The sequence below is a fragment of the Natator depressus genome, chromosome 10 (assembly GCF_965152275.1).
Source record: "Natator depressus isolate rNatDep1 chromosome 10, rNatDep2.hap1, whole genome shotgun sequence".
Classification (NCBI taxonomy): domain Eukaryota; kingdom Metazoa; phylum Chordata; order Testudines; family Cheloniidae; genus Natator; species Natator depressus.
In genome coordinates this window covers 6,536,682-6,561,375 of record NC_134243.1, presented here as the reverse complement: position 1 = coordinate 6,561,375, position 24,694 = coordinate 6,536,682, and the positions used below count along the sequence as shown (strand labels likewise).

Here is a 24,694-nt window from a genome sequence, read left to right as displayed (position 1 = left end):
CAGACACTGGATTCTGATTAATCACAGGTTTCTGGAGCCTCTTTGGTCGGGTCTACAATGGAAAGATCACCCACGGCTGACCATCAGCTGCACATGCTTGAACTGCAAGCATAGACCAGGATAGGGCGTGTTCGCAACCCATTCAGAAACCAAGCTTGAGACTTGATTCTTCCAGTGCACACACCAAAAACAGACATGCACATGATCTGCACATGCAAAGTTGCAAATATACAAATAAGGGCTATGATCAGAAATGTTGACCTCCCCCCAAAATCCCAAGGGGCCATGACTTTGGTTTTCTAAGGCAACAATGAATGCAAACTGCTAATAAAGAAATAGCAAGCTGCCTTTAAGTGTAGCAACTGTCATCAGATAAAAACATCAGCTATCTGTGCATTGGGTAAGAACATGGCTGCATAGCAATATATCCAATATTTAGCTGAGACACCTGGTGCCAAGACATGAGACATGCTGGTTGTGGAGAAACATGAGTACTAAGGAACACACCATCCCAGGAACTCCATAGACTGGATCTCCTCGATTCCTTCTCATTTTGCTAGTGTGAAGATCAGGTGTCTTGATACTCTGGTGTTGGAGATAGATTAATAAATATCTAGATATACCTTATTTGTACCCATGTACAAATAACTGTCCTCAGTGGAGTAACTGACCTCAATGGAGCCATCATCGAGTTCCCAGCTGGTCAAAATTTTCCAAGTTTCCAACACTTTTTGACAAACTCAGTTTTTAAATGGAGGAAGCCTCACTGGTTTTCAATGAAAATGTTTGGATTTTTTTTTGACTAGCTGAGTTACAGCAGAATTACTTAGATTTAGGCTGCATGTGAGCAAAATCCTCCTTCATGTTCCCTCTTATACAGCAAATCTATTTTCATATGTGCTTATTATAAAGCACTAGCATTTAAGATCAGAAGAGAAAAATACGCAGAAAATTATGCTTTAAAAATAAGGAGAATGCTTTTAGCTACATTTTCTTATTCCTTTAGGAAAAAAGCACACCCTCCAGGCTTGAAGACATGAGGGTCTGGTGCGTTCCTTTTGTTATAACAGGAAAATAATACAATAACAAGAACATGTTAACCATTGTAATTTAATTTGTTAATAAAATAAATTACTATTAAAATAGTATCAATACTCACACTCATAACAACACTAATTATGCCAGTGTTAATTACACTAATAGCCACAATAATAATACATATTAAAGCATCAGTTCTAAGCACTTATGCTTCGAATGGCAAAGTGATACGATCCCATATTGCCATAAATTCAAGTGGGGCTATCCTGGGAGGAAAGTGACGGTAAAAATGGCAACACATTACTCCCTGTTTACTCTTGGTCAGCAGAGTTTATATCTAACGTGTTTGGTTTATAAGCCAGAAGGCGATTGGGCTGCAGGCGATGATAAGTTACAAACCCAAACTGGAATCCAGAATTCTGGCTGGGTTCCTTCTGCCTCTTACATGCCCACCCAGTGATAAAGATTCTGTCACTGGCAGCACGGTTGACTCAGTGGTGGGGAATAGTTGAGTCCAAGGCACTGGGAGAGCAGAAAGAACTACCCACTATCTGCTTTGGCCTATGCTGGAAACAAATGTCAACGTTTTATTGACCCACCAGCCAAAGAGAAGGGAGGCCAAGGATCTTGACAGGATGCTCTGGGTAGTCCATTGTTCCATGGCAAGAACAGGGCCAGTGGTCCTGATTCTGATCTCACGCCGGTGTAAATAAGGAGTAACTCCATGGGAGTCAGTGGAGTCATGCCACCAAAAATGAGATCAGAATCAGGCCCACTCTGTCTCTGATCACCTACGGTAAGAGCGTGACACTGTGACAGAACAGCGTGCAGCCCTAATCAATAGCAATGCACTTTTAGCCAGCTGATCCCCCATTCATCTGGTAAAAAAAAAACCTGTCAGAGGCAAAGACGGTGACAGATGAAAAGCGCAGAGTCCTAGGTCCAAACGTTATTTATACATTCAATTCCCCCCTCCTCCCCCGCCCATGACACTTCATGTCATGATCTTCTTTCCCCCCTCCCCCAGCCTCTTGTTTGTCCTCTGAATATCAAAGCCAAGCTGCCTCAAACTGCAAGATGCGGCTGCCCACAATACGGGCAGCAGAAACAGCAGGAGTTGCAGTGGATGGAGCTACTTGAAAGCCTGGTCTTATCGATTCTCAGTATTGTGCCAGCATTTGCCACCCCTTGGCCTAATACATTGCCCAAGTGATCCCATGACCAGTAGAAGGATAATGAAAACTGATCCATATACAAGAGGGACACCCCTGAAAGAAACCTCATTGCCAGAAGGAGCAATTTCTAATCCTCTCATCAGCTAAGTCAGTCTTCATACGAAACATTTAGTCAGTCAACCGGAGGTTTTATTTCCATGCTGGGTGGGAGGGGTGAAGAATTTCTGAGCGATCTTAGGAGCATGGAGGTACCAGTGCAGTGTATTGAGTAGCCATCAAATCTAAAATAATCCCCATAGAAACCATGATGGTCTAGGAGAACAACTGAGCCTGGAAACATTTACCCTAGTGGCAATCCTGCCACAGTGCCTCCCAAGCTAGACCCCTGTCAGAGCTGTCAAGTTATTTTATTGTTTAGCCCCAAAATGTGTCAAGGAGTGGGATTCCAATGGGACTCCCGATAATTATATTGCTTGCTTGACACCCTCTTGGTGGAAGTGGTGGATGTTACCAAGGCCATGAATTCCATTGCCTAGGTGACCCTGGAATGTTACCGTTAAATTGAGACAATCTTTGGACAGTCAAGCACAATATGGAATTTCCTTCCTTGCTGTTCAATGGTGTTTCTCTTAATTCCTGCAGTCCTTCCTGGCTAATAAGTTGCTGTCGGTGGATGTGAGAGAGAAAAAGTTTGAATTACTACAGAAACAGGCAACCTTTGCTCACACCATCCTCTCAACCCTCAAGTTAACTGACGTGAATCCTGATGGCCTCTCATGTCAGTCGGCTGGAAACTGACTAAGGCCCCACGCCTCAGAAGAGCCGAGCACCCCGGGTAGTGCCGAGCCCTCAATTCCTGTAGAGGCCAATAAAGGTAATGGGAATTCAGGACCCCACAGGATCAGATCTCAAGTGCACAACATGATGTGCCTGTTAAGAAAGGCGGAATCAATGGAGGATGGGGGTAAAATATTACAAAGCTCTGCATACAAATAGGTATGATCCTAGGAAATCATTTTTCCTGGATTTTTGTTTGTCTGGTGTTTTTAAAGAGAAAGAAAAAAAAAATCAAGCCTTGAGATAATTTTTTTGCTGTTGGAAAAAGTGCCTCCACAGCAGATTTCACAGAAGTTTCTATTACCTCTCTGTCTTTGACAATCGCTGCCATTTTTCTCCTTGGCTTTATCATGGAAACACACCTTCCCTCCTATAAAATGCAGCTTCCAACTCAATTGAACGGCATCGTTTCCTTTTTTAAATTTTTTTGAAGGCTTCTTAAAGCACATGCACCCTGGAACGACAAAGCTGTTTCTATGGTGATGATGGAAAATGGAACAGCACCTTCTGAGCACTGGACTGTGCACGGAGAGAACTTGTGTGAGCAGCGAATGTGTGTGTGTGGGGAGTCGCGAGAGCGAGGGAACTGAATTAGAGAGACAGAATATGATTGCTTATTCAGGGCTGTGGATAATGGGAGTAAATTACTGCTCCGGATGACAGGCGTTAACAAAATTGACATGCTGCATTTAGTGTCATCTAGATGTTTGATTAACTGCAATAGATGGAGTACTAATACAGCAAGAGGATAGCCTGCTCAATTTCCTCACAGCATGAACATTAAAGGGAAGAGGGCGTGAGGGAATATTTTTTAGGCATGAGCGAACATCACTGATTTCAGAGGCTTGGTTGTGAGAATCGCACAGAAGTCTGGCTGCTTCCAGAACAAGCTGCATCTCTTGAATCTGAATACCTGGGCAGATGAGTCTAAATCTCACATCTTAAAAAATAACTTTAGAGGAGATGGTGTGTGGTATTTTTTTTTTTTTTAAAACAGGAATGTCATTATTACAAATGACTCTCAATCCTCTTACTCTCCTTCATGGTGTCACCTTTTGCAGCAGCCAGTGAAGATTTAGGAAAGTTTTGGTACCAGATGAATTCCAAGGTGAGAACAATAATAGTCTTAGATCTAGTACATTTCATTCCAGAGGACTGCTAAAACAACGGTGGGTCAAATCCTGTAGCCCTTATTCTGGAAAAATTCAAATTGAAATCAACAAGTGAGAACTGAGTAAAGGCCTCAAGATATGGATCTGCATAAAGCTACTTCTGGGGTGGAGAGAGAATGGCAGCGAGGGGTAGAAGAGGTGCACAACAATATGGGGAGGGGGAATTTTAACCACAGATACCAGGGAAAACCCCTCCTCTTCCAAAACTAGCCCAGGATCTTGCGTGTCCATGCCGGTCACATGCGACCTCTGTTTCTAAGGAAACACAAATTATATGGAGCACCATTTACCTCCCAATGAGCTGATGCCAGAGGAACTTGAACATATGGTTGCAGAGAGTATAGCTATTTCCAATCTGATGCTTAAGCAATCCCCTCTGGCTATTTATACTGTACAACCTGCTTATGCTGTACATGGGGAAAGAATTTGATTTGGGGTTTTGAGAATCTGAAATGAGGACATACAATCAGAAGACAGTTTGCTACAGAGTACGATAAATAACCCTGCACCAGGGAAAGTGAGCGAACGCTTGGAAAATGCAGTCGTGTTGTTCCTTGCTATGTGGTGACACACAAACTCCCCCACAAAGCTCTGTTGTACATGCTTTTCTGAGAGCCCAAACTTGTTAACCTTCATTTTGCTCCATGTTTTCAGAGGAGTGACAGATGCAACCATAAATATTGCATTCAGCTTTCATATTATATTTAAAAAAACTACACACACCAATCCCCCTGCTATTACACACAAACAAACAAGGAGAGAAAGGGGGAAATTGACAGCATTAGAAAGTTTTTGCTTTACAGCTAACTCAGACGGCAACACTTAAAGGACCTTTATAATCCACAAAGAAGTCTTCTCCCCTCCCCCAGCCACGAGTCATGGGTTTGTCGTCTGTCTGTCGATCTCAGTCTGTCCATCACTGTCATAAATTCACTCCTGGGAATGGTGGGAACCCACCTAACAGAGCTGCAGGGGCAGCATGAAATCCTTGAATGATGCATTCCCACCCTCTACAGCATGGGGGCGACACTACTGCTGTGCCACTAATATCTGCCTGGAATGTAACTCTGGCGGCCTTCTGGCTGAAGTCACTGCAGAGTCTAGCGGGAACCTGAAAAAGGAGCAGGGCCTGGAGCAAAGACGGAGGAGTGGGCTGGGAGAGAGTGGTGCAGGAGAAAGGGGGAGGGGATGGTTAGTCAAGCCTTTGGATCTCTTTGCAGTCTGTTTTGGGATGGGCTAGACATCGACCAAGGGATTCCGGTGCCTGCCCACAGCACTCACATTTGGCTTACGTTGCTCTCAGTGGAATCACCACCTCCTAAAAATGCTCTCTTCTCTGTTTTATTTCTGGCATCCGTCTGGCCCATCTCTTTGCTCCCATGCACACCCCAGCCGCTCTGTAATACAGTCACCGATAAGCATGTTTCTGTTAAAGAGACAGGATATCATCTCGGCTCTGGGACATTCCGGGCACCCATCTATCCACTGTGCAACCCAGACTTCAGCGCAACAAGGATTATTCAGCACAACGTTTGGACCACCTACCACTGACCATTCTAAATAAGACTTAATTGCCCGGCAACATATTCTGCTTTCTGACCCTCTGGCAGAAATTGCTTTAAACAAGCGACTTCAAGCTGGTTTTGCCAATGAGTTACTGCACCACTGTTGTACACCCAGATCAGGGATAAGTGAGGCTGGGACTATGGGCATTTTGGCTCCAAACTCTTTAGGGGCAAAATGTAACTTTGATTTTCTTCCCGGTTGAGCTGTTCTCTATGGTTTTCATTTGGCTTTGAGATGGACTGGACCTGTACCTGATTGTTTGGGAGGGGAGGAAGTGGAGGAGGAAGGTGTCTGGGAAGTTTGGATCCAGGATTTTTTTGTGTGGGGAGGAGGTGTCCACCTATATGACCTATTCTATGACTGTGGAGTCCAGGCCAGGATTTAAGGAAACTGACAATTATACTAGACAGCACAAGCTGTGCATCCAGGGTCTGTCTGTGTCCAGCAGATTCAGTTCACTTTGTTAATTACACCCAAGTCCTGTCTCTTTTCTGTATTGGGGATACTTCAGTAAAGACTTCCAGATTCATTCTGCTAGTCTCATTTCGCAGGGTACTTAGTCCCAAAGACAATTAGGCAGGAGAGAAGATGACTCTGAGATGCACTCAATTTGGATAAAAGGCCAGATCACCTTTCCTCTCCCCTGCCTTCCACCCCGGCAGCATTGGTGGCAGATTTCCTATTTCAGTGTTGGCTACTGTGGACGCTATTAACCCAGTGCACACTGTGATGTTCCCAAATAGGGTGTCAAGCCGCCTTTAGGACAGTAAAGTTCAGCAGCCAGACAGAGAAAACAAAAAGAGGTTTAAAGAGTTGAAGCAGACCTGCCAAGTCTCATTCATTGTCGAGCCAGAGTCTCACTTATTTCAGATGCATTTTTACCTAGATCGTTTATAAAAGCATCTCAGTCTTGTGATGAAGGATTCTGAAGGAGGTTTCAACAAGACATTTAAAACCTCATTCATAATTCTGGGAAATCTCAGTCATTGAAATTGTCACAGCTGGAGAAAAGTGGTTAAAACGCTGAGCAAAAATCACGAGCCATGAGTCATAGAATCATAGAATATCAGGGTTGGAAGGGACCTCAGGAGGTCATCTAGTCCAACCCCCTGCTCAAAGCAGGACTGATCCCCAATTAAATCATCCCAGTCAAGGTGGAGGCAGCAGTAGATACACTGGCTTATTTTTCTGGAGTGAATGTCTTCGTGATGAAAGGTGCTAGACTGATAGTCTTGGAGACTCAAATCCTCTACCTGTATGGGGCGGATTAGGCGAACTCTGCACAGCACCTGGGTGCTAGGAGGAAAGGAACCGTATAAGAATCGGAGTAGAATAGTGGTGCTAGCCCATCTGGAGGAACCATCTGGGGATGCAAGAGAGTATTTCCATATTTGGGGGCATATTTGGCTTCTCCTCTGAGATGAGCAGAAAAATATTTTTTTCCCCCTCAGTGAAAAATTTCAACAAAATCAAAGCTTTTTACTTTTCTTTGAAAACCTTCAGGGTTTTGTTTTTTTTTAGGAAAAAAACAAAACAAAACCCTGGACAATTTAGATAATCTGCGTTTTTCAGTTACCAGGCCCCTGAGCCAGCTAGATCCCCAAATATCTTTCCAAGTTCCCCAGCACTTTAAAGCCATGTACACACTATCACTGCATTCCAACTAGTGCTGGTACGTCGCACGCGTTATGTTCACCAGTCATTATTTGATTGCCTTGCTCATTTGCATTTCCTCCCCAAAGCCTTCAGGTAATTACGTTACTGTTCCATACAGCCAGGTTACATTTCAGAGACACAGGGAGGAAGGCAGAATGAGGGTAATCTACTTTAGTGTGAAGTTTAAAACAAACAAAAAAAAAGCCACGTGGCCGGCAGGAGGTACAGAACGAGTTGCGTGCGGGGGTGCCACCTGCAAGGCAGGAGGCTTCGCGGGCTGCCTGAAGGCGGTGTGATCTCCCCGGTGCCGCTCACGGATGCTACAAGCCCTGAACGATGGGCTGTAACCTTTCCTAGCCTTAACTCATTTTTCTTCATTTCTCAGACACACGAGCACCAGGTACGTCTGTTCTGGATGGTGGAGCGTGCCCTCCCTGGGGCCTCCTTCACTGACCCGAGCTGAACTCGCTTTTTTGACCAACACCACCTGCCCGTGAAACCTACTCGTGGACAACATGCAATAAGCAGCGGATCGGATGCAACACCATGTCCTTCATTTGTACGATCCACCTTCACTAAAGGCCTGCCCTCATCTTGCATTTCCTCTAGTAAGAAACTAGCCTCTCACCACCCACTACACTAAACCTCTCCGACTCGTAACCCATTGTCACCATGATGTCTGAAGTTGGCTGAATAATACAGTGATTACAAGATGAAATGCAGCTGGCAAGTTCACTCTGCTGTGATTCACAGGGTTATAGTATTCTTGGTTTGTGAGTGTTTGGCTATTTTACCTACAGGCTAGGTTCTCATAGGTCTTCCACTGCCGTAACCTCTGTTTATAGAGCGTGAGTGTTCGATGGATTCATTCTTTCATTTATTCATCTCGTCTGACCTCCTGCATAACACAGCCCAAAGAACATCACTCAGTACCTCCTGCATCAAACCCAACAGCTTCCGATTAAACCGGAGTGTATCAGACAGCCACCGATTACAGGCTCGTCTGAAAATTCATACTCGGAAGTGCATTATTCACCCTTCAGTATTTTCTTGCTTAAAAAGTTTCAGTCATCCAATAAGAGTGCAGAAATAACACCATGTGATTTATGCAACCAACCAAAACACACTACAAACGAGGCACAGCTGAAGGGAACAGCTGGCTAACAACGAGGAGGTGCAGAATTCTGCAGGGAATCGTTAAGAATAATGAATATGTTTGTAGAAACCAGTGACAATCTGCAAATTGAACTTCCAGGGGCCCACTCACAACGAGCCCTGTGGTACTGGCCCCTCACACACACGCTCTCCTTGGTGACCTCTCAGAATGCCAACCCTCGGATGCTTAATTGCACAGCGGAGGTGCTGTTCCCATCTGGAGGGGCTGTTCCCATAATAAAAAGACTATACACCAACAACATAAAACTCTGAGGGTGGAAAGTGGGTGAGCGCAGAAGGCTGGTTAATATAGAAAGGACGGTCTGAGAGAGTGGGTGAGAAGGAGCTCCATTACAACTGGACCCACAAAGCAGGAACAATGGGTACGTCTACACGGTAGTCAGGAGGTGTGCCTGCAGCTCCTGAAGACTGACCTGAGCTAGCTTGGGTCTAGTTAGATCCAAGTTAGCCTGAGTAACAACAGCAATGAAATCACAGCATGATGTGTAGTGACACAGGCTAACTGCGCCCACCCAGGATCTTGGGTACATACCTGAGCGCCACCACTCCTGCTTCTGCAGCTTCACCGCTATTGTTACTCGAGCTAGCGAGATCAAAGCTGTCTCAAGTAGGTCTACACGTGCAATCAGAGGTGTGAATGCAGCAGCATAGACACACTCTGTACTGCCTCATCAGGTTCAGTGGGGTCCCCTGGACTGGGAGCCAGGACTCCTGAGTTCAATTTCCTAGCTCTGCCACTGACTCAACTGTATGTCCTCAGGGCAAGCCACTTCCTCTTGCTAAGCCCCATTTTCCCAATCTGTAACAAGGAGATAAAAATGCTGCCTCCCAGTTGTAAGAGCTCTACACATAAGGACGGCCACCTGTAATGATCAGTGTCCTGATCCCTGAATGGCTCAGGGAGTGAATCTCAAACCCTCTGCGTATTTATTAAGTTTCAGCTGAGAAATGTCTGTTTGCAGGAAAGGAGGTGTTTGTAACAACCTTTTATGTACTTGAAAACTGTTATCATGTCCCCTCTTGGTCGTCTTTTTTCCAGACTAAACAAACCCAATCTTCTCTCATAGGTCATGTTTTCTAGACCTTTAATAATTTTTGTTGCTCTTCTCTGGACTCTCTCCAATTCGTCCACATCCCTCTCGAAACGTGGCACCCAGAACTGGACACAATACTGCAGATAAGGCCTAATCAGAGCGCAGGGCTCTTTAATTCTCAGTGGTCCATCAGGAATTTATCTGTATTAACACATCCACTAGGAATCTCTAGTTTGAAAAGGGAAAGGGGATTAAGCCTTTATTATCTGAATTCCTGTAATGCCTAGGGGTTCCAGTCATGGACTAGGACCCTCTTGTGTGAGGTGCTGTACAAACACAGAATAAGAAGACAGCCTTGGCACTGTGAAGTTTCCAATCTGAGTCTGAGGCAAGAGACAACAGGTAGATACAGCAAAGAGACAAGCGGAATATGAGGTGACAATGAGACCATTATGAACAGAGCGGTGAGCAGTAGTCAAGTTTAGAGTGAGTGGCTGCTGGAAAATGTCAATCAGGCTCCCTGTCTTTTCCACTTATTAGACAGCAAAGGGCAATTGATACTACTCAGTAGCAAATGTGAAATAAAGGAAAATATGTAGGACTAACTGTGGAACTCACTGCAACAGGGTATTATGGAGACAAATGGAGGCAAAAATGAATGACCATTTATATGAATACAAATGTCACCTGCAGTTATACTAGATGGGATAAACATTCAAGGGTTATTAGTTGTGTCAGGGTAAAAATTAGTCCTCATCTGAGGTTAGGGAGAAATCTTCTCCCGGATCAGAATAGTTAGATTTAATACTTTTAAAAAAGAAAAGAAATAATATCCTACTGCTTGATGCACTCTAGGTCTCTGAGGGTTTCCCTGTTGCGCTGTGCTCTGTATGTTCATGGTGCAAGGTATGTTCAAAAGCAAATAACTGTGTAAAAAAACCAATGAAGGTTGCTAAGTGATAGCATTATACTTCCCACTCACATCACTTACAAAACCCAAGCACCTCAGAGCAAGGAAATATGAAGGACAGGATAAATTTTACCTTGACTACACAATAAGCACATCTGGGGACTTGGTGTGGGAACACAAAGGAAGCCTGTGTCTCCCCCAATCCTAGAGCCAGTCCCCAGCAGAAGCGTAGGGCAGCGGATCCTGCCCCCACTGAAATCAATGGCAATAACTCCCACTGGCTGCACTGGGGCACCATTTTGTGCTCCCAGCTAATATTACTACTGATTCCTGGCTCTTGCCAAGCACTTTTCATCAGTAGTTCTCAAAGCTCTTTACAAAGGAAGTCAGCAGCAGCATCCCCCATGGCCAGAGGTCACACTGCAGCACCCTGCCTCTCTTTCTCCTCTTGGTTCCTCAATCAACTCAAAACCACAACACAAAGTTAGTTAAAACACTGCCCTTCTGGGGGCCCCATTTATTCAGTCCTCTGGGTAAACATTGGCCTCTAGGCTGAACCTCAGTTCAGTGTTGCTCTCCCTTAGGCAGGGAGTCCCCCCAGCCCTCCTTTCCCGCGTTGGGTCCCAATTCAAAGTCTCTCTAAGGCTCCACCTGGCTGGAGTTTGCCTCTTAGCTCTGACTTCTCAACTCACCTGGTCTCAGGGTTTTCCCTGCAGAAGCCAGCCAGTCAGCCAGCCGTTTCCTGAGTTGCCCACTTCAGTGCAGCTTCCTGCTGCCTTTATCGGAGAATCAGCTGTCCTCCACCCAGGCTGTTAATGCGGCACAGGTGGGCTATAGCAGTTCCTTTAGTAGTCAGGGTTAGCTGGCTTCAGGCCTCCAGCCCTTAAAGGGAAAGCCGCCCTGTTACAATCCCCATATTAGAGCAGGAAACTGAGGCACGGGGCGGTAAAGTGATTTGACAAGGTCACCCAGCAGGCCAGTGGCCAAACTGGGAATAGCACCTGAGTCTTCTGAGTCCCACTCCAGGGCTCTATCACTAGACCACACAGCTTCCCTATACACTCCACAGAATATAATTAAACCATGACACTGAATCTCCCTGCTTCACGTATAGCCGGAACGTGAGTTCTTAAGAAGATTTAACTACATGAAAAGTTTGAAGGGCAAGCAACGAGATTTTTTTGAAAGATAGGTGGAGACAGAGAAATGTTGGACAAAAAAGTCAGCATTCAAATAAAGGTAACATTTTAATGGCCCATAATTGAAAAGGATTGTGACCCATTTCCTTCAAATGTTGACCATTCTCCTTTGGCTACAGAATAAATGTAGAATTTTTCAAGCCAAACCAATTCTCCAAGCCACAGTTTCAGGATGCTAAATTAGAGCTTAGCTATAGTAGCTGGATGCAATCTTAATTATGGAGAGTCTACCGCTGCTCTGTAATAAGCAAATGTGGTGCTTAGAATTAACATTTGGCCTATAGCAATGAACATGGACTGTTGAATGTTTACTAAAGACCGTCTCTTGACTACGCCAAACCAAGCTTCTCTGAATGAAACACACCACGAGAGCAAGAATTCATAAAGCCAACTGAAAGGATCATGAGGAAGCGCAAAAGCTTGGAACAAGTATTAATTTGCAGTTCGGCTCTGAAAAGTGACTATAAAACAGCATCCCTAGGTGCCATTTGATGTGATGGTTCCACATCAAATAGGCTCAGTTTAGCATTGTCACCCCTGCAAACTCACCTTGGGTCTTTGAAAGATTTTTTTCAGATATCTTGCAGGGTTTTCTCCTGCCCACTCATCATCAGCAGCAATAAAAGGTCCTGGAGGCAAATTCTGCGCTCAGTTTTCTATGGTGAGCAACTCAGTGGGGCTGAATGGATGAATGAGCCTATTCCTTCTCATGGACCACCAACAGCAGGCTGTTTTCATTGGGGATTTAGAGGTGTAACTGAGGACAGAGCTTGCCCCTGAAATGGGAATCTCATTCACAATTGTGGTGATGGTCCAAGAGAAGGAATAGAGTCCGGCTCACTCTCCCATTGGTCTGCTGGCCCTGCAGGAACAGCTGCAGTAAAACGGTGTAATCACTTGTATTGGCCACTCAAGTCAGCAGAAACAGGATTCTGGGTCCTCACGGGGAGAATATCTATGGAGTACGAGGGTGTTCACAGTTCCACAGTCACTTTCCAGAGCAGAGACGCACTTTAAAAGACAGACCCTGGAACCTGCCATACTTGTTCTGTGCATCCCTTCGTCGTCCCCCAAAAATGATATGGGGAAGGGGTCGTGCAAACTACATGGGTACTTCGTTGCTTTCGAAGCAGCACGTGCAGCTCAGCTTAAAAAGGCACGCACTCGGGTATACCAAAGAGTTGTCTGCCATGAAGAATATACAAGTCAAAGCATCCATCTTATTGAAAACACTGGTAATCATAATAATATAAGGATTGCCAACTTCTCTGTGCTTGCTTTCCCTACCCGGCAGAGTCCCTATTCAGGGTGATGGCAGAAGAATAAATAAATAAAAATAAAAAATAGAATAAAATCCAAAGCAGCCAATTAACCTGTAAAATACAAGTCATGTTGCCACTAACTAGCAGTATCCTGTAACTTCCTCATTAGTATTCACATGTTTTTAGACAGGCAGAGACAGAACTGGGTCAGCCAGTCCCATGAATGTGCTATGCCATAGTATCGGATTCAAAATAATGACTAAAGTTCCAGAGAAACACTCTGCCAATTATCTGCTGCGTGCTGGTTTCTATTATTTGGCTCTCAAATAGGTCCAGTTCCAACACTCTTCAAGGCCAACAATGTCTTTCTTAAAGAGGCCATCCTGCCATTAAATCTGACATGGCTTTCAAGAAGAGTGGGTCTGTTAAGCGAGGGCTAGTCCAGCTGAAAGGTGGAATTCTGGTGCTAGAAGACGTTGACACTGGCTGTAGTACATTGACTAGGTTAGTTCCAATACCTACGGCAAAACAGCCATGTTCACACTGGTGAGGAGTGTATGCGATGGGGGCCATTTGGATGTGGGTTTTTTGTCCAGGCTCATCCCTCTTGGATGTGATGTACAGTTAGGGTTGAGACACAAAGCAAGAGAACCAGTCAAATTCTTGTCCTGTCCAGTCACCACCCAGGATGGTCGTGGCACTTGAGGCATTTGTATAGTAATTAGAGTGGAGGGTCAGGACTCCTGGGTTCTATTCCCAGCCCTGCAGATCACAACCTCGCCATGCCTCCATTTCCACATCTGTAAAATCGGCACAGTAATAGTTGCTAACTTCCGGGGGCTGCTGTGAGACTTTAGCTGTTTGCAGAGTGCTCTGAAGTCGCTGGATGAAAGGAACTATAGAAGTGCAAAGGACGGTTATTGTTTTATCTTGCATGCCATACGTTCTTCAGTACGTACAAACGAAAGGACTTGATTCTTTGGCTTTGAATAATTGTGCAATAAAAACAGGGACCACCTGCTGATCCCTCTGCAAAGCCTCTGATCGTTTTCACAGAACCAAAATGCCAGGAAATGAAAGCTAACAAGCTCTTTAACGATGTTAAAAACAAAGACCAGTGAAGGGAATGGATGGTTTGTGGCATGAGCAATGGGACTTAGAGATGGTCACTGCCTGAACTCCAGCCAGGTCAAGGCAACGGCTGTTCAACGAAGCTAGTTTCAGAGCCGTTCCTGGTGGACGAGTGTCACTGAGTGTCGCAGAACCCACTAGCACACCTGGTTAACGTAGGCTGCTGTCTCAACAAAGCAGTCGTGCGCTGAAGGGGTCTTAGAAGCTGAGCCGGTCAGAGCTCTGTCCACATGAAGGAAATCCGAGAACGCAAAATCCAGGATTCAAGACCACTGACTGAAAAGTGCTTCAGACAGGATGGTTCAGCTAGAGGTGCCGGCCTTCATGGTGAGGGAAAAGCCCTTCAAATAGGGTTCTTGGAGGTGATCTTGGAGCCTTGCTGCATGTTCACAGATGGCTAGCGCCTGCGGGCAACACCTGGGGGTTTCTTTCCAGGAGTCCATCCTGAACATGTAAGCCACTTCAGGATGGGGGATTTCCCTTAGGCCTGGAGCATCCCTCAGTATGTGGATCTCTCTGTCTGTGCTGAAGGGATGGTGTCTGGGAATTTGGTGTCTCTAGTGCTCCCTCTTCCCCCAAGCGCAATCCCTTCCATCTTGTGCTCTGCGTGGAAAGGGCTCTGTCAAGTTTCAGGGCTGGGAGCGGCTGGGCTCTATATCCCTGTCCCTTGGAGACACTTTGGGTTCCCATGCAGTGATCTAACGGGGAGTGACAACTGTTCAAAGCCACAGTTGCTCTCCCAAGCCTCTTCTGCAGCGAATGCTTCTGTGCAGTGGCAGTTGGGCCCAGCCGCAACCGTGTAACCTGGAGGAAAGTCGGCAGAGCAGAGCATAGGCAGGAGCTATCCATGCAGACTGCTCCTGCTGCCCTATAACTGTACCCCCTTCCTCCTGGATCCCCAGGGCTAGGAGCCCTGGCCCCCTGTGAATGCCACTGTGTTCCAGAACTCCCCAGCAGAGAGGAACGCTTGGCAGCAGATTCCGTAAAACAGTTTCACAGGCAGACTGTCCTCCTCCCCTGTGCTCTAGTGGGGATGCGATAACAGTCTTGGTATCTTCAGGCTACGGCGGAGGCCCATCAGCAACCCAGGGAAACCTCACACTGCGGCTGCTGCCACCACCAATGCCATAGCTGTTGTGCCACTCAGGGCCATCAGGCCAGCATCTTTCACGCGGCGATCCAGCAAGTTGGGATTGAACGGATTTTTCACGGCAGCAGGGAGAGGGGTAGCCAGAAAAATCCATTCCCAGCTCTCCTCCCGCCCCAAAGCCATGGTCAGTTAGTTCCACTAAGGCAACTGTTCTTTGTCTCTGCACCAACACACCTCTCTGGTCTTGAATCCTACAGCCAATTTTCACAGGGCTTGGGTTCTGAAATCACCCAGGCTTTGCTAACAAAAGCCCAAAGCTTTCATGCCAGATAGTCTAGGAGTCTGCCTTTGTTTCCTATTGCTTTAGCATCATGTACCGGCCCCAGGCAAGGCCCCAGGGCCCATCCTGTTGATATCAGATTGCCTGGGTGAGGTGCTTCAAAGCCTGGTCTGACAGCTCAGCCGTCTGTCATCCTTGCAGTGCACCAGAGACATTAGGCTTTTCACCGTCAGGCATGTGCAGGAACGTTTGCAAGGTTTTCCTTCAAAATTCTTCCTTTTTATTGCACCCAAGTTGGCCAGTGGCTAGGAGCAAAACTGGCTGGAGTTTGAAGATCTTTAGCCAAAAAATTTAAAATCTTTTATTACCATTGGCTTTAAGACAGTTTAAGCAAATCTGGAATCCAATATAAACCCACAGAATTTTACTTTCTTAGGAACAAGGACATAATTATCACAATCTACCTTTTATCATCAATGGGGTACAGACTCCACGGAAACCCTGTGCTTGCTCACCACAGCCTGTCTAGCTTAGGTTATCCCCTAGCACCAGAGTATCTAAGGACTGACAAAGTTTTATCTGCCTGACAAAGTATCCCGCACAGCAACACAGTTGAATAAATGGCTCTATTAAAAGGAGACTGTCTAGGTGTATTTCCTAATTTTAAAACTTGTTGTTGAACAATTCATCAGACAAAAATCTGCCCTGGACATTCGCTTCTTTGCCTTTTTTTTTTTTTTTTTTGGCCTTCCTCTGTTGCAGACACGAATTGGTTTATTATTATAGGGTTGCTAGTCAGGTTGTTCTAGCTAAGAATTGATCTTGAGAGAAAAGACACATAAATCATGACGTGGGTTTTGCAAACAGAGATGCGGGAAATCACACACAATAAATGACATGGGTTTTGCAAACAGACATAGGTGAAAAAAATAACAAGGTGGAACTTGTAGGGATTGATAGGCTCTGGCTCTATGCAGGACCACAAACAAGGGGAAGTGATGGAGAAGAGAACACAAAGAACCGTGTCCCCCCATTGTGTGCATGCGCTTATGTGCCCCCATGGCAAAGCTCCACCCCTACCCTGTACTCCACCCCTACCCTCTCCGTGTCATTTCTGAGTGAGCAGATTTTAGTGGGGACAGGGATAATTCCACAGTTAATAACCTTGGGGTGCAGAATACGTTCACGGTTCTGCAGCATGCGATATGGGAGAGCTTTCGATAGAACACTGTGAATAATTTGCCACTTAGAAAATCAGCACTAAAAATTCCTCTCCAAATCACAGGGTGGTATTTTCCGCACCTTGCCGAGGAAATTCAGAGCACGTCATTTATAAAATAGCTGGTTAACCAGTTTTTCCAAGAAAATTCAGAAAAGAGCAGCTTCCCACACAATGACCTGACTGAAGGATCTTTAGATGACTCACCTCTCTCAAAGGAGTACTTGTGCCACCTTAGAGACTAAAGGTGCCACAAGTACTCCTTTTCTTTCTGCTAATACAGACTAACACGGCTACTACTCTGAAACCTCTCATCTCACTGTTCTTCAGCTCCAGGCAAACTACAATGAGGACACACCACCCTTGGTGGCAAATGCTGTTTCTTGAAATCATGCTGTTCCCAGGATTAGGGTGAACAGAATGAATTTTCTTCCTGCTTCCAAACATTTAAAAGGCATCACCTTGTTCCCTAGGAGATCAAATTCAACACTTGGGGTTGAACAAAGAGTCCTCCCCCAACGGGCAAAGTAGAAGCTGGCTTGCTTGGTTTTGGCCTGGCATAACAGTGGGCTTCGGAGTTTTGTTTTTTATTTCAATGCACAGAAGCAAACTTGTGCACTGATGAGTCATGTTACAAAATGAATGTCTCCCAGATTCTACCATCCACTAGAAAAACCCAGAGTCATGTTCAAATGCAGAGGGTCTTTCACAGCATACCATCTCGGCCAGGGATAGGTGAAACTTTGCAGTAGAATAATTCATGCATTTGAGGAACAGGATAATTTATTCCATGAATACAGACCCCGATCCTGCAAACCATTACACATACGTACGTACTTGCCATCGGTTAAGCGCCTGCATAATGGTTTGAAGCATTGGGTGGTGAGTTAATCCCCACTTCAGGGAGGCTAACCCCGCCGGCCCTGCAGCCGGAGGAGCCCAATCCCCCCAGCCCGTACTGCTGGAGGAGCCCAGTACCCCCCCGCCACTGAGTTCCAGGCCGAGCCGCTGGCCCCAGCACCAGCCCGACCCTCTGGCCCAACCCATGGGCTGGCCTGAGCTGCAGGGCAGCCCCAGGCCCTGGCTGGCTCAAGCTCCAGGCCGCCGGCTGGAACTGAGCCTTCACTGGCTTCACGGTAGAGAGGTGGGGCTTTGGGGTGGAACATGGACAGGGCCACGGCCTGGGCTAGGGGAGGCTTAGCCTCCCCTGGCCTTTGATACCCACCGCCCATGGTTTGAAGGCTCGGACCCCTGCCCTTATTTTCCGTTCTCAGCTGTGAGCAGCTGACAATTCCCTTGCATGTATTCACTATTCAGAAACCATTCCCGTTGCCACTTGCTGTAAGCGGGCGCTTGATCTAGATCACATCAGCTGTTGACGCTCAGACTGTAAAACTCAAAATCCCAGTTGTGTGACTTAGTTTCCTTTCTATGCAAAGCAGCACGCGCAGCCCAACAAAAAGAAAAGGAAAGCAACAGTCATTGGGGCGAGTTTACTCACCTGCTCGTGATACTCAATTCCCATGCTCAGCGTGTTGATCAGAATGGCGATCATAATCCCCCGGTTGAAATACTTGCTCTCCACAATCCTTTTCAGCTTGTTGCCAAAAGCCACCCAAAGTCTAGCGACTTTATTCCTCTCCTTTGGTTTCTTCTTCTTCCTCTTCTTATTCCTCTGCTGCTGGATCTGATCTCTTTGGTCTCCGTGCCTCAGGTCCTGCGTGAATTCGTAGACGCCGTTGTTGTCAGAGTCGTAGCTGTCGGACTCACTGAACTCAAACTCGGGATCCTCCAGGATGTTAGCACAGTAGGGGCAGTTCTGGAGTTCGCAAGTCAGGGTGCTGGGTTGGGGGCTGGGCAGAGGGCACGGCATGTTCAAACCCGACAGCCTGCTGGAAGTCCTACACAGACCTGCAATCAAGGGACGCGCACAGGGTCAGCAGCGGAATTAACTCCCACCTTACTCCCACAATCTCCCGTTTTCCATGGACATGTCATCTTATAACAAACAAGATGGATCTGCTCTAGCTCCACCAGACATCACGGGCTTGATGCTAGGCTCCCTGGGGGAGGTTCTTCGGCCCGTGCCATTCAGGAGGTCAGACTGGGTGCTCATAATGGTCCCTGCTGGCCTTCAAATCTATAACGGCCTCTAATTTGGTCGAATTTTTTCCATAGTCTCCCCTTTTATCCCTGTCTCCCCTCCTTCAAGTTCCACAAGTACCCCTTAGCTTCCTTGCTTCAGCTCTCTAGCCCTAGATAGGGCAGTTCTCCCCCAGCACATGGTGATCTCTTTGCACTCTGCTGCAGTTGAGTGGCATACCGCACACTTTCCATTCACTTTTATTAAACCCAATGGTCTATCATTAATGGCAATCCTAGTGCTGCCTGAAAATTATGCCAGATTTAGAGGACCCTTCAATTCCCATAACAAGCCAAGTTAAGGAGAGGAGGGGAGAGGCATGGGGGGGAACAAGGACGGCTACCAATTAAACATCTCAGCAATGGCTGCTTTGATGTCTCCTCACCCCTCCTTTCCTTTCAAGCTTTTTTGAAACTTTCATTTGAATTTCTTGCAGGCACGGCACAGCGGGAGTTGTGGCTATTTCGAACGGGCGTGCAAGGGCTGGATTTTTCAGTCCAATCTGTAACAGTGTTTGCTGGCGTGGGGAGAAAATGGGGCAGCCCTCCCAGAAGCTGGACACGGTGGTGGTGCTGCCTACCCAGCATGGAGAGGATGTGCCTAACCGGGAGGTCTTTACAGACCAACGCAATGAGCCCCTGGAGATGAATTGACCTGAACCTTCACCCGACTGGAACCTGAACCAGACTCATGTGCGAGAGTCAGATAAATACAGGGCAGGCAACAGCACGGTAACGCTCCCCTCCTACATAACGTGCTTGGTGGGAAGGGATCAGCTTGGAGGGAAGAGGTTAGTTCAGCTCCTGAGCATGCTCAGACAGGGGCCTGTGCGCTGAGTCTGCCAAGAAAGGGGCTAACCGCCGATTCTGGGGATGCGGATGAGTAATTTTGGGTGCCCGCCTGGAGACACCATAAAGGAGCCTGATCTTCAAAGGCCCTTTCTTAAAGTCCCTTGTGAGGTCCCTCAAGTTGGGCACCAAAGTCAACTCGTCATGTTTGAAGAGCTTGGCCCTCTCCACTGAGAAAAAGACTGCAACCCACCAACTCATTTCAGGGAGGCCACCCAAGAGCCATCAGATAATAATGGCTGTGGGCCTAAAACACAACAGGGCCACAGCAGTATTACCGTCATGATTTAGACCCCTGCTGTCTAATACTCCAGGAGGAGACAGAAAAAGCCATCACTTCTCTCACAAGGTCTGAAAGTTGGGTTATGATGAGAAATTGAAAGACTGGCTGCTTCACTGAACCTTACCCAGAAATCACAGGCCCGCAAAACTGGGCTGATCACCTCAGGAGAATGGGCTCTCTGGAGATTTCTGGTAATCATGCCAAAGATCCCAAGAGGTCAGAGGTATTTTCCCTCTCCCTCTGAGTCCACACACTAGGCCATGTCAGCTCCTCTCTTTGCTAATTTACACAGTGATTTAGAAATGCAGAAGCAGATCCGAGGAGAAATGACCACGCAGCTGCTTCGGAAGTACGCATGCTAGAGCACATGGCTCGTGCCTCTTAAATGCTATCAAAGTGTTAACAATGATACAAAAAACACTGGCGCCGCAGATGTCTTCAGAGCACCAGAGTCTCCTTGGCTGCCTGCTCAAATAACCTCACAACATTGCAGGGCACACGCACTCTTAGGAACAGACTGTACTTCATTTTGCTCAATTCCACAGCACAAAAAGGGAGAATACGCTCCCCCAATCACATCCCTTCTCGATTACACCAGGCCCCTTCTCAGACAGGACTGTGAGCTCCCCGGCCCTTAATGCCTTGCTAATGCACCCAATTATCTTTCAAGTGTTTCTGTTTTGCACATGGCTTGCCAGGATTGGATTCCACTCTGTTCCTTCTTCCCGCCTGGGAAGGTGCAGGGAGATAAGTGAGGCAGCCCTTTCGACTATTCCGATTGAGATGGAAGCCAGGAATGCCAGATGGAGCTCACCAACCGGCTTCAGTGTCTAATCCCTCCAGCACGGTGAGGAATCTAGCATGGGTCCATCGCTGAGCACCGGCTGGAGCCGCTTCTCAGCAGCTGAGAGACCCCTCGACGTAGCGCCACGCTCTGTTTTTTGAAGCAAGGACCAGCAGTGGTGGAATTATTAGTCACCAGCAGTTGCAAGTAGAGGGAACTAGGGGCTATGAAGCTCTTGCTTAATTGGATCAATTTAAATACTCCTTTCCCTGCCTTCTTAACGTGCCTCTCCAGCTGTTTTAGTGTCCCTGCAAATATTTCTTGGGGTGATGGTTTCGAAGGGAGTCACCTCCCTTTCTTCCCATTTCAAGGCCTCCCCAACCCCACACAACTGCTGTCTGCCTCCACCTTCAAGTAGGGTGCTAACGTTCTAATTGCACAAAACCAAATTCCCTAGTCCCGCCCCCTTTTGTGCCCCTTCCCCAAGACTCCGGCCCGGCCCCAAGGCCCCACCCCCGCTCATTCCGTCACCCCCCCGGTGTTCACTCTCTCTCCCACCCCTCACTCACTTGCTCATTTTCTCCGGGCTGGGGCTGAGGGGTTTGGAGTGCGGGAAGGGGTTTCTGAGCTGGGGCAGGGGGTTGAGGCACGGGAGGGAGTTCAGGCTGCAGGCTCTGGGTGGAAGTTTGGGTGAGGGAGAGGACTCAGGGCTGGAGCAGGGAGTTGGGCTGTGGGAGGGAGTGAGGGGTGCGAGCTCCGGGAGGAAGTTTGGGTGTGGGAGGGGACTCAGGGCTGGACTAGAGGGCTGGGGAGGCGGTGAGGGGTGCAGGCTCTGGGCAGCACTTACCTCAGGTGGCTCCCTGGAAGTGGCAACATGTCTCTCGGCGGTGAGGTGCAGCCAGGCGGCTGTGTGTGGTGCACGCTGCCTTCGCCTGCAAGCACCACCTCCGCAGCTCCCATGGGCTGCGGTTCCCGGCCAATAGGAGCTGCGGAGCTGGCACTCAGGGCAGGGGCCACGCCTCTGCCTCAGAGCCAAGGGACATGTCGCTGCTTCTGGGGAGCCACGCGGAGCCCGGTAGGGAGAGCCTGCCTAAGCCCCGCTGCGCCACCAACCGGACTTTTAATGGACTTTTGTGGTGCTGACCAGAGCCGCCAGGATCCCCTTTCGACCAGGTGTTCCAGTCGAAAACCAGACACCTGGCAACCCTACCTTCAAGCTGTCTGGCCACTGGGTAAGGCAAGCCATTCAGACAATTTTAAGCCAGACAATCCCATTTTTAAATGGTTCGTCCAGTGTCACGGCTGGAGGATGCCATGCATGTGAGGGATGACGTAGCTTGTTCTTCAAAATGGAGCCCTCATGTGGCGTGACCTCACGCTGGTAGAGGTGGGGTCACGCTGGGGAGAGGCTGACACTATTCCTGGAAGTACGAAAATGTCCGGTGTTCTGGGGCTGCATGAGTGGCCGCCCTACCAATGGGATAGGGATCGGACAGTAGACTGGTCAAGCTGGAAATCAGATTTGGAAGCTGAGGAGGCAAGAGTAGGTATGTGCTCATCTGGGTGGCTTCGAGTCACAGGGATTTCCACCAGGAATTCCACTCGACTTTCCTTCCCCCTAGAAACATCCCCCTTCCAAGTGACCAAGAGATGCCTGATAATCATCTTCTTTACTTCCTATTGTCAACTGTTCTGCAGCACTGCAGTTCACTGACAAGCAGCTGCCGTGTTCCACCCTGTAGGGGACTGCACTTCAGCGAGTGATGATACGATTCTGGTAGAGTATATAAAGTTCTTTGGTATCCTTAGGGTTGAAAGGGACTCTGTACACACAGGGTATTATTATTAATGGCATTATTAATAGCAAGGTCTTTGAAGAATGCTGAGCCAAATTAAAATGCAGTGACGTCACTGGTGTTCCCCTGAATTCACGTGGGTGTTAAGTGAAAGGTGAATCCGGCACTGCCTTATCTCACATAAAAGCACAGAGAACAGGGCTCTTTGTGCGCATCAGCAGGACCAACCTCTGGCTTGGACTGTGAGTTTCAAGCAACGGCCCTGGAACCATTTCTTTGCTTTCCAGGAGCATGGGCTTTTATCTCAAAGGAAATACAGATTCTCACACTCTAGCCTTCGTTAACTTATAGAGTTAAGGCCATGCCATTGATGAATATAAAACCCTTGCATAAGCAACAGAAGAACTTACAACGAACCCCTCTTGCCCGTGAGCATTTTAAAAGGGTGCAAGTGTCCAGTGAATGTAATTTATATAAATAATTTCATGAGCTTTACCCGTTTGTGCATTCAGTTCAAAACAACGACATGGAAAAAGTTACCCAACATATTTCACAAACAACCTTAAATCAGACCCACAAGACATACTTAGTACTCTTAACAGCTACATCACTAGTATAAATAGTTGTGTGTGTACACATGCGTGGATGAATATAAACTGTACTGAGAGCCACAAACATAAAAGATCACGAGACTGACTTAGAAATTATGAGATTTTAAAAATAATAATGTGGGGTCTTTTCATTTACTTTTTGTAGTTTTAGGCTTTAGAGTTCAAGTTTTCCATCTTTTCTCTGCCACCTTGAGGGCTAGACACTGGTTTTTTTAAAAAAAAGGAAGCTAAGAGTCTCTCATAATCCCATGATTCCAGCAGCTGGGGTTTTAAGAAAAGCAACAAATATTATGAAACTCACAATAAAACCGTGAGAGTCAGCAATGCTGAATGTGGCCACACACAACGTACAATTAGGGATACGTAGGCTGAAAGAGTTCATGAGATGTGTGTGTGTTCAACGTTAATGCTGTCCTTTCCCTGATTTAAAAGAGCTCTGAGGCTGCAGTAGCTTTGCAGCCCTGTACATTCCCCTGTGCAGGGAGAAACGGAAGACGGGGAAGATTAGAGGATCCAAACTTATGTGGCTCTGCTGCTCCCACACCCCTCTGTTGAGTACTAGCATATGGCAACCATACCTCTCCCCACTGCACAGCAGAACCCCACAGGTTTGGGGTCTCTGTAAGAAGCTTCTCTTTCCATCTTTCTTTTCATTTACAGAGATTCATTTTCCTGTCCCCTTCTGGACTTGCGAATGAGCACATGGAATGGTGCAGCATGTAGAGTGGGCTCTCCCCTTCTAACCAAAGCCTCGAGAAACGTGCCCGAAGAGGTGCAACACAGTCTGCACATGGGGCAAAACTCATGCAGCGTAGATGGCTGACATCCAAGCTTTCCTTGGAAGCCAGCTGCCCAGGGGGATATGCACAGAACAGCAAGAGAAACTACTCCAAAGGCAGCGGTTTACTTTGATAAATCAGTTGATCAGAGGCTGACAAGGAGCGAGACCGAGGGTTCGCAACGTCAGGGACAAAAGATCAGAGATCGGAAATAAACGAAGCCACCAGGGCTGGCTGCTTCTGCTCGGAGCAGAACCTGCCAGGCTGCTGATTTGGAGGACCAGATGCTTTACAGTACCTTTCCTCTGGTCCATTCTATCCTCATTCATCACTGCCACACTGGAGACCAGATTCCAGGCAGTCGGTTTTCATTTTGGGTGGGAGCGAGGAGGGAAACTCAAGGGAACACTGTTCTCTGGGTGAAAAGCGACTAGCTGTTTGTTTCATAGCAGTGAGAAAGAGGCGGTCAGTCTTGCTTAGGGCTCACTGTCTGCGCATTCATGCTGGATGCTTCAAACCAGCCAGCAAGCAGAAGGCAGGGCATAACAAAGTGTACAGCCCAGAACTTGCCTTATTCCTGGCTTCTCTGCTTACACTGTTCAGGAAATCTCCTATGTGCACCCATCTGCTCTCCAGTTAGCGCCCCACACCTTTCATGGCTTTGCCCTCATGTCACTGCTCCGGAGATTTCATCCGTTCCCCCCA

The 24,694-nt window shown here is 47.2% G+C and overlaps 1 protein-coding gene across 1 annotated transcript in view; it reads right to left on the bottom strand.

The window, feature by feature from the left end:
- CACNA1H (calcium voltage-gated channel subunit alpha1 H) overlaps positions 1-24,694 on the bottom strand; it is a 477,272-nt gene that overhangs the window by 108,735 nt on the left and 343,843 nt on the right. The window contains exon 10 of the mRNA XM_074965057.1: positions 18,247-18,656. Coding sequence (XP_074821158.1) covers positions 18,247-18,656 — 410 coding nt within the window. The remainder of the gene's footprint in view (positions 1-18,246; positions 18,657-24,694) is intronic.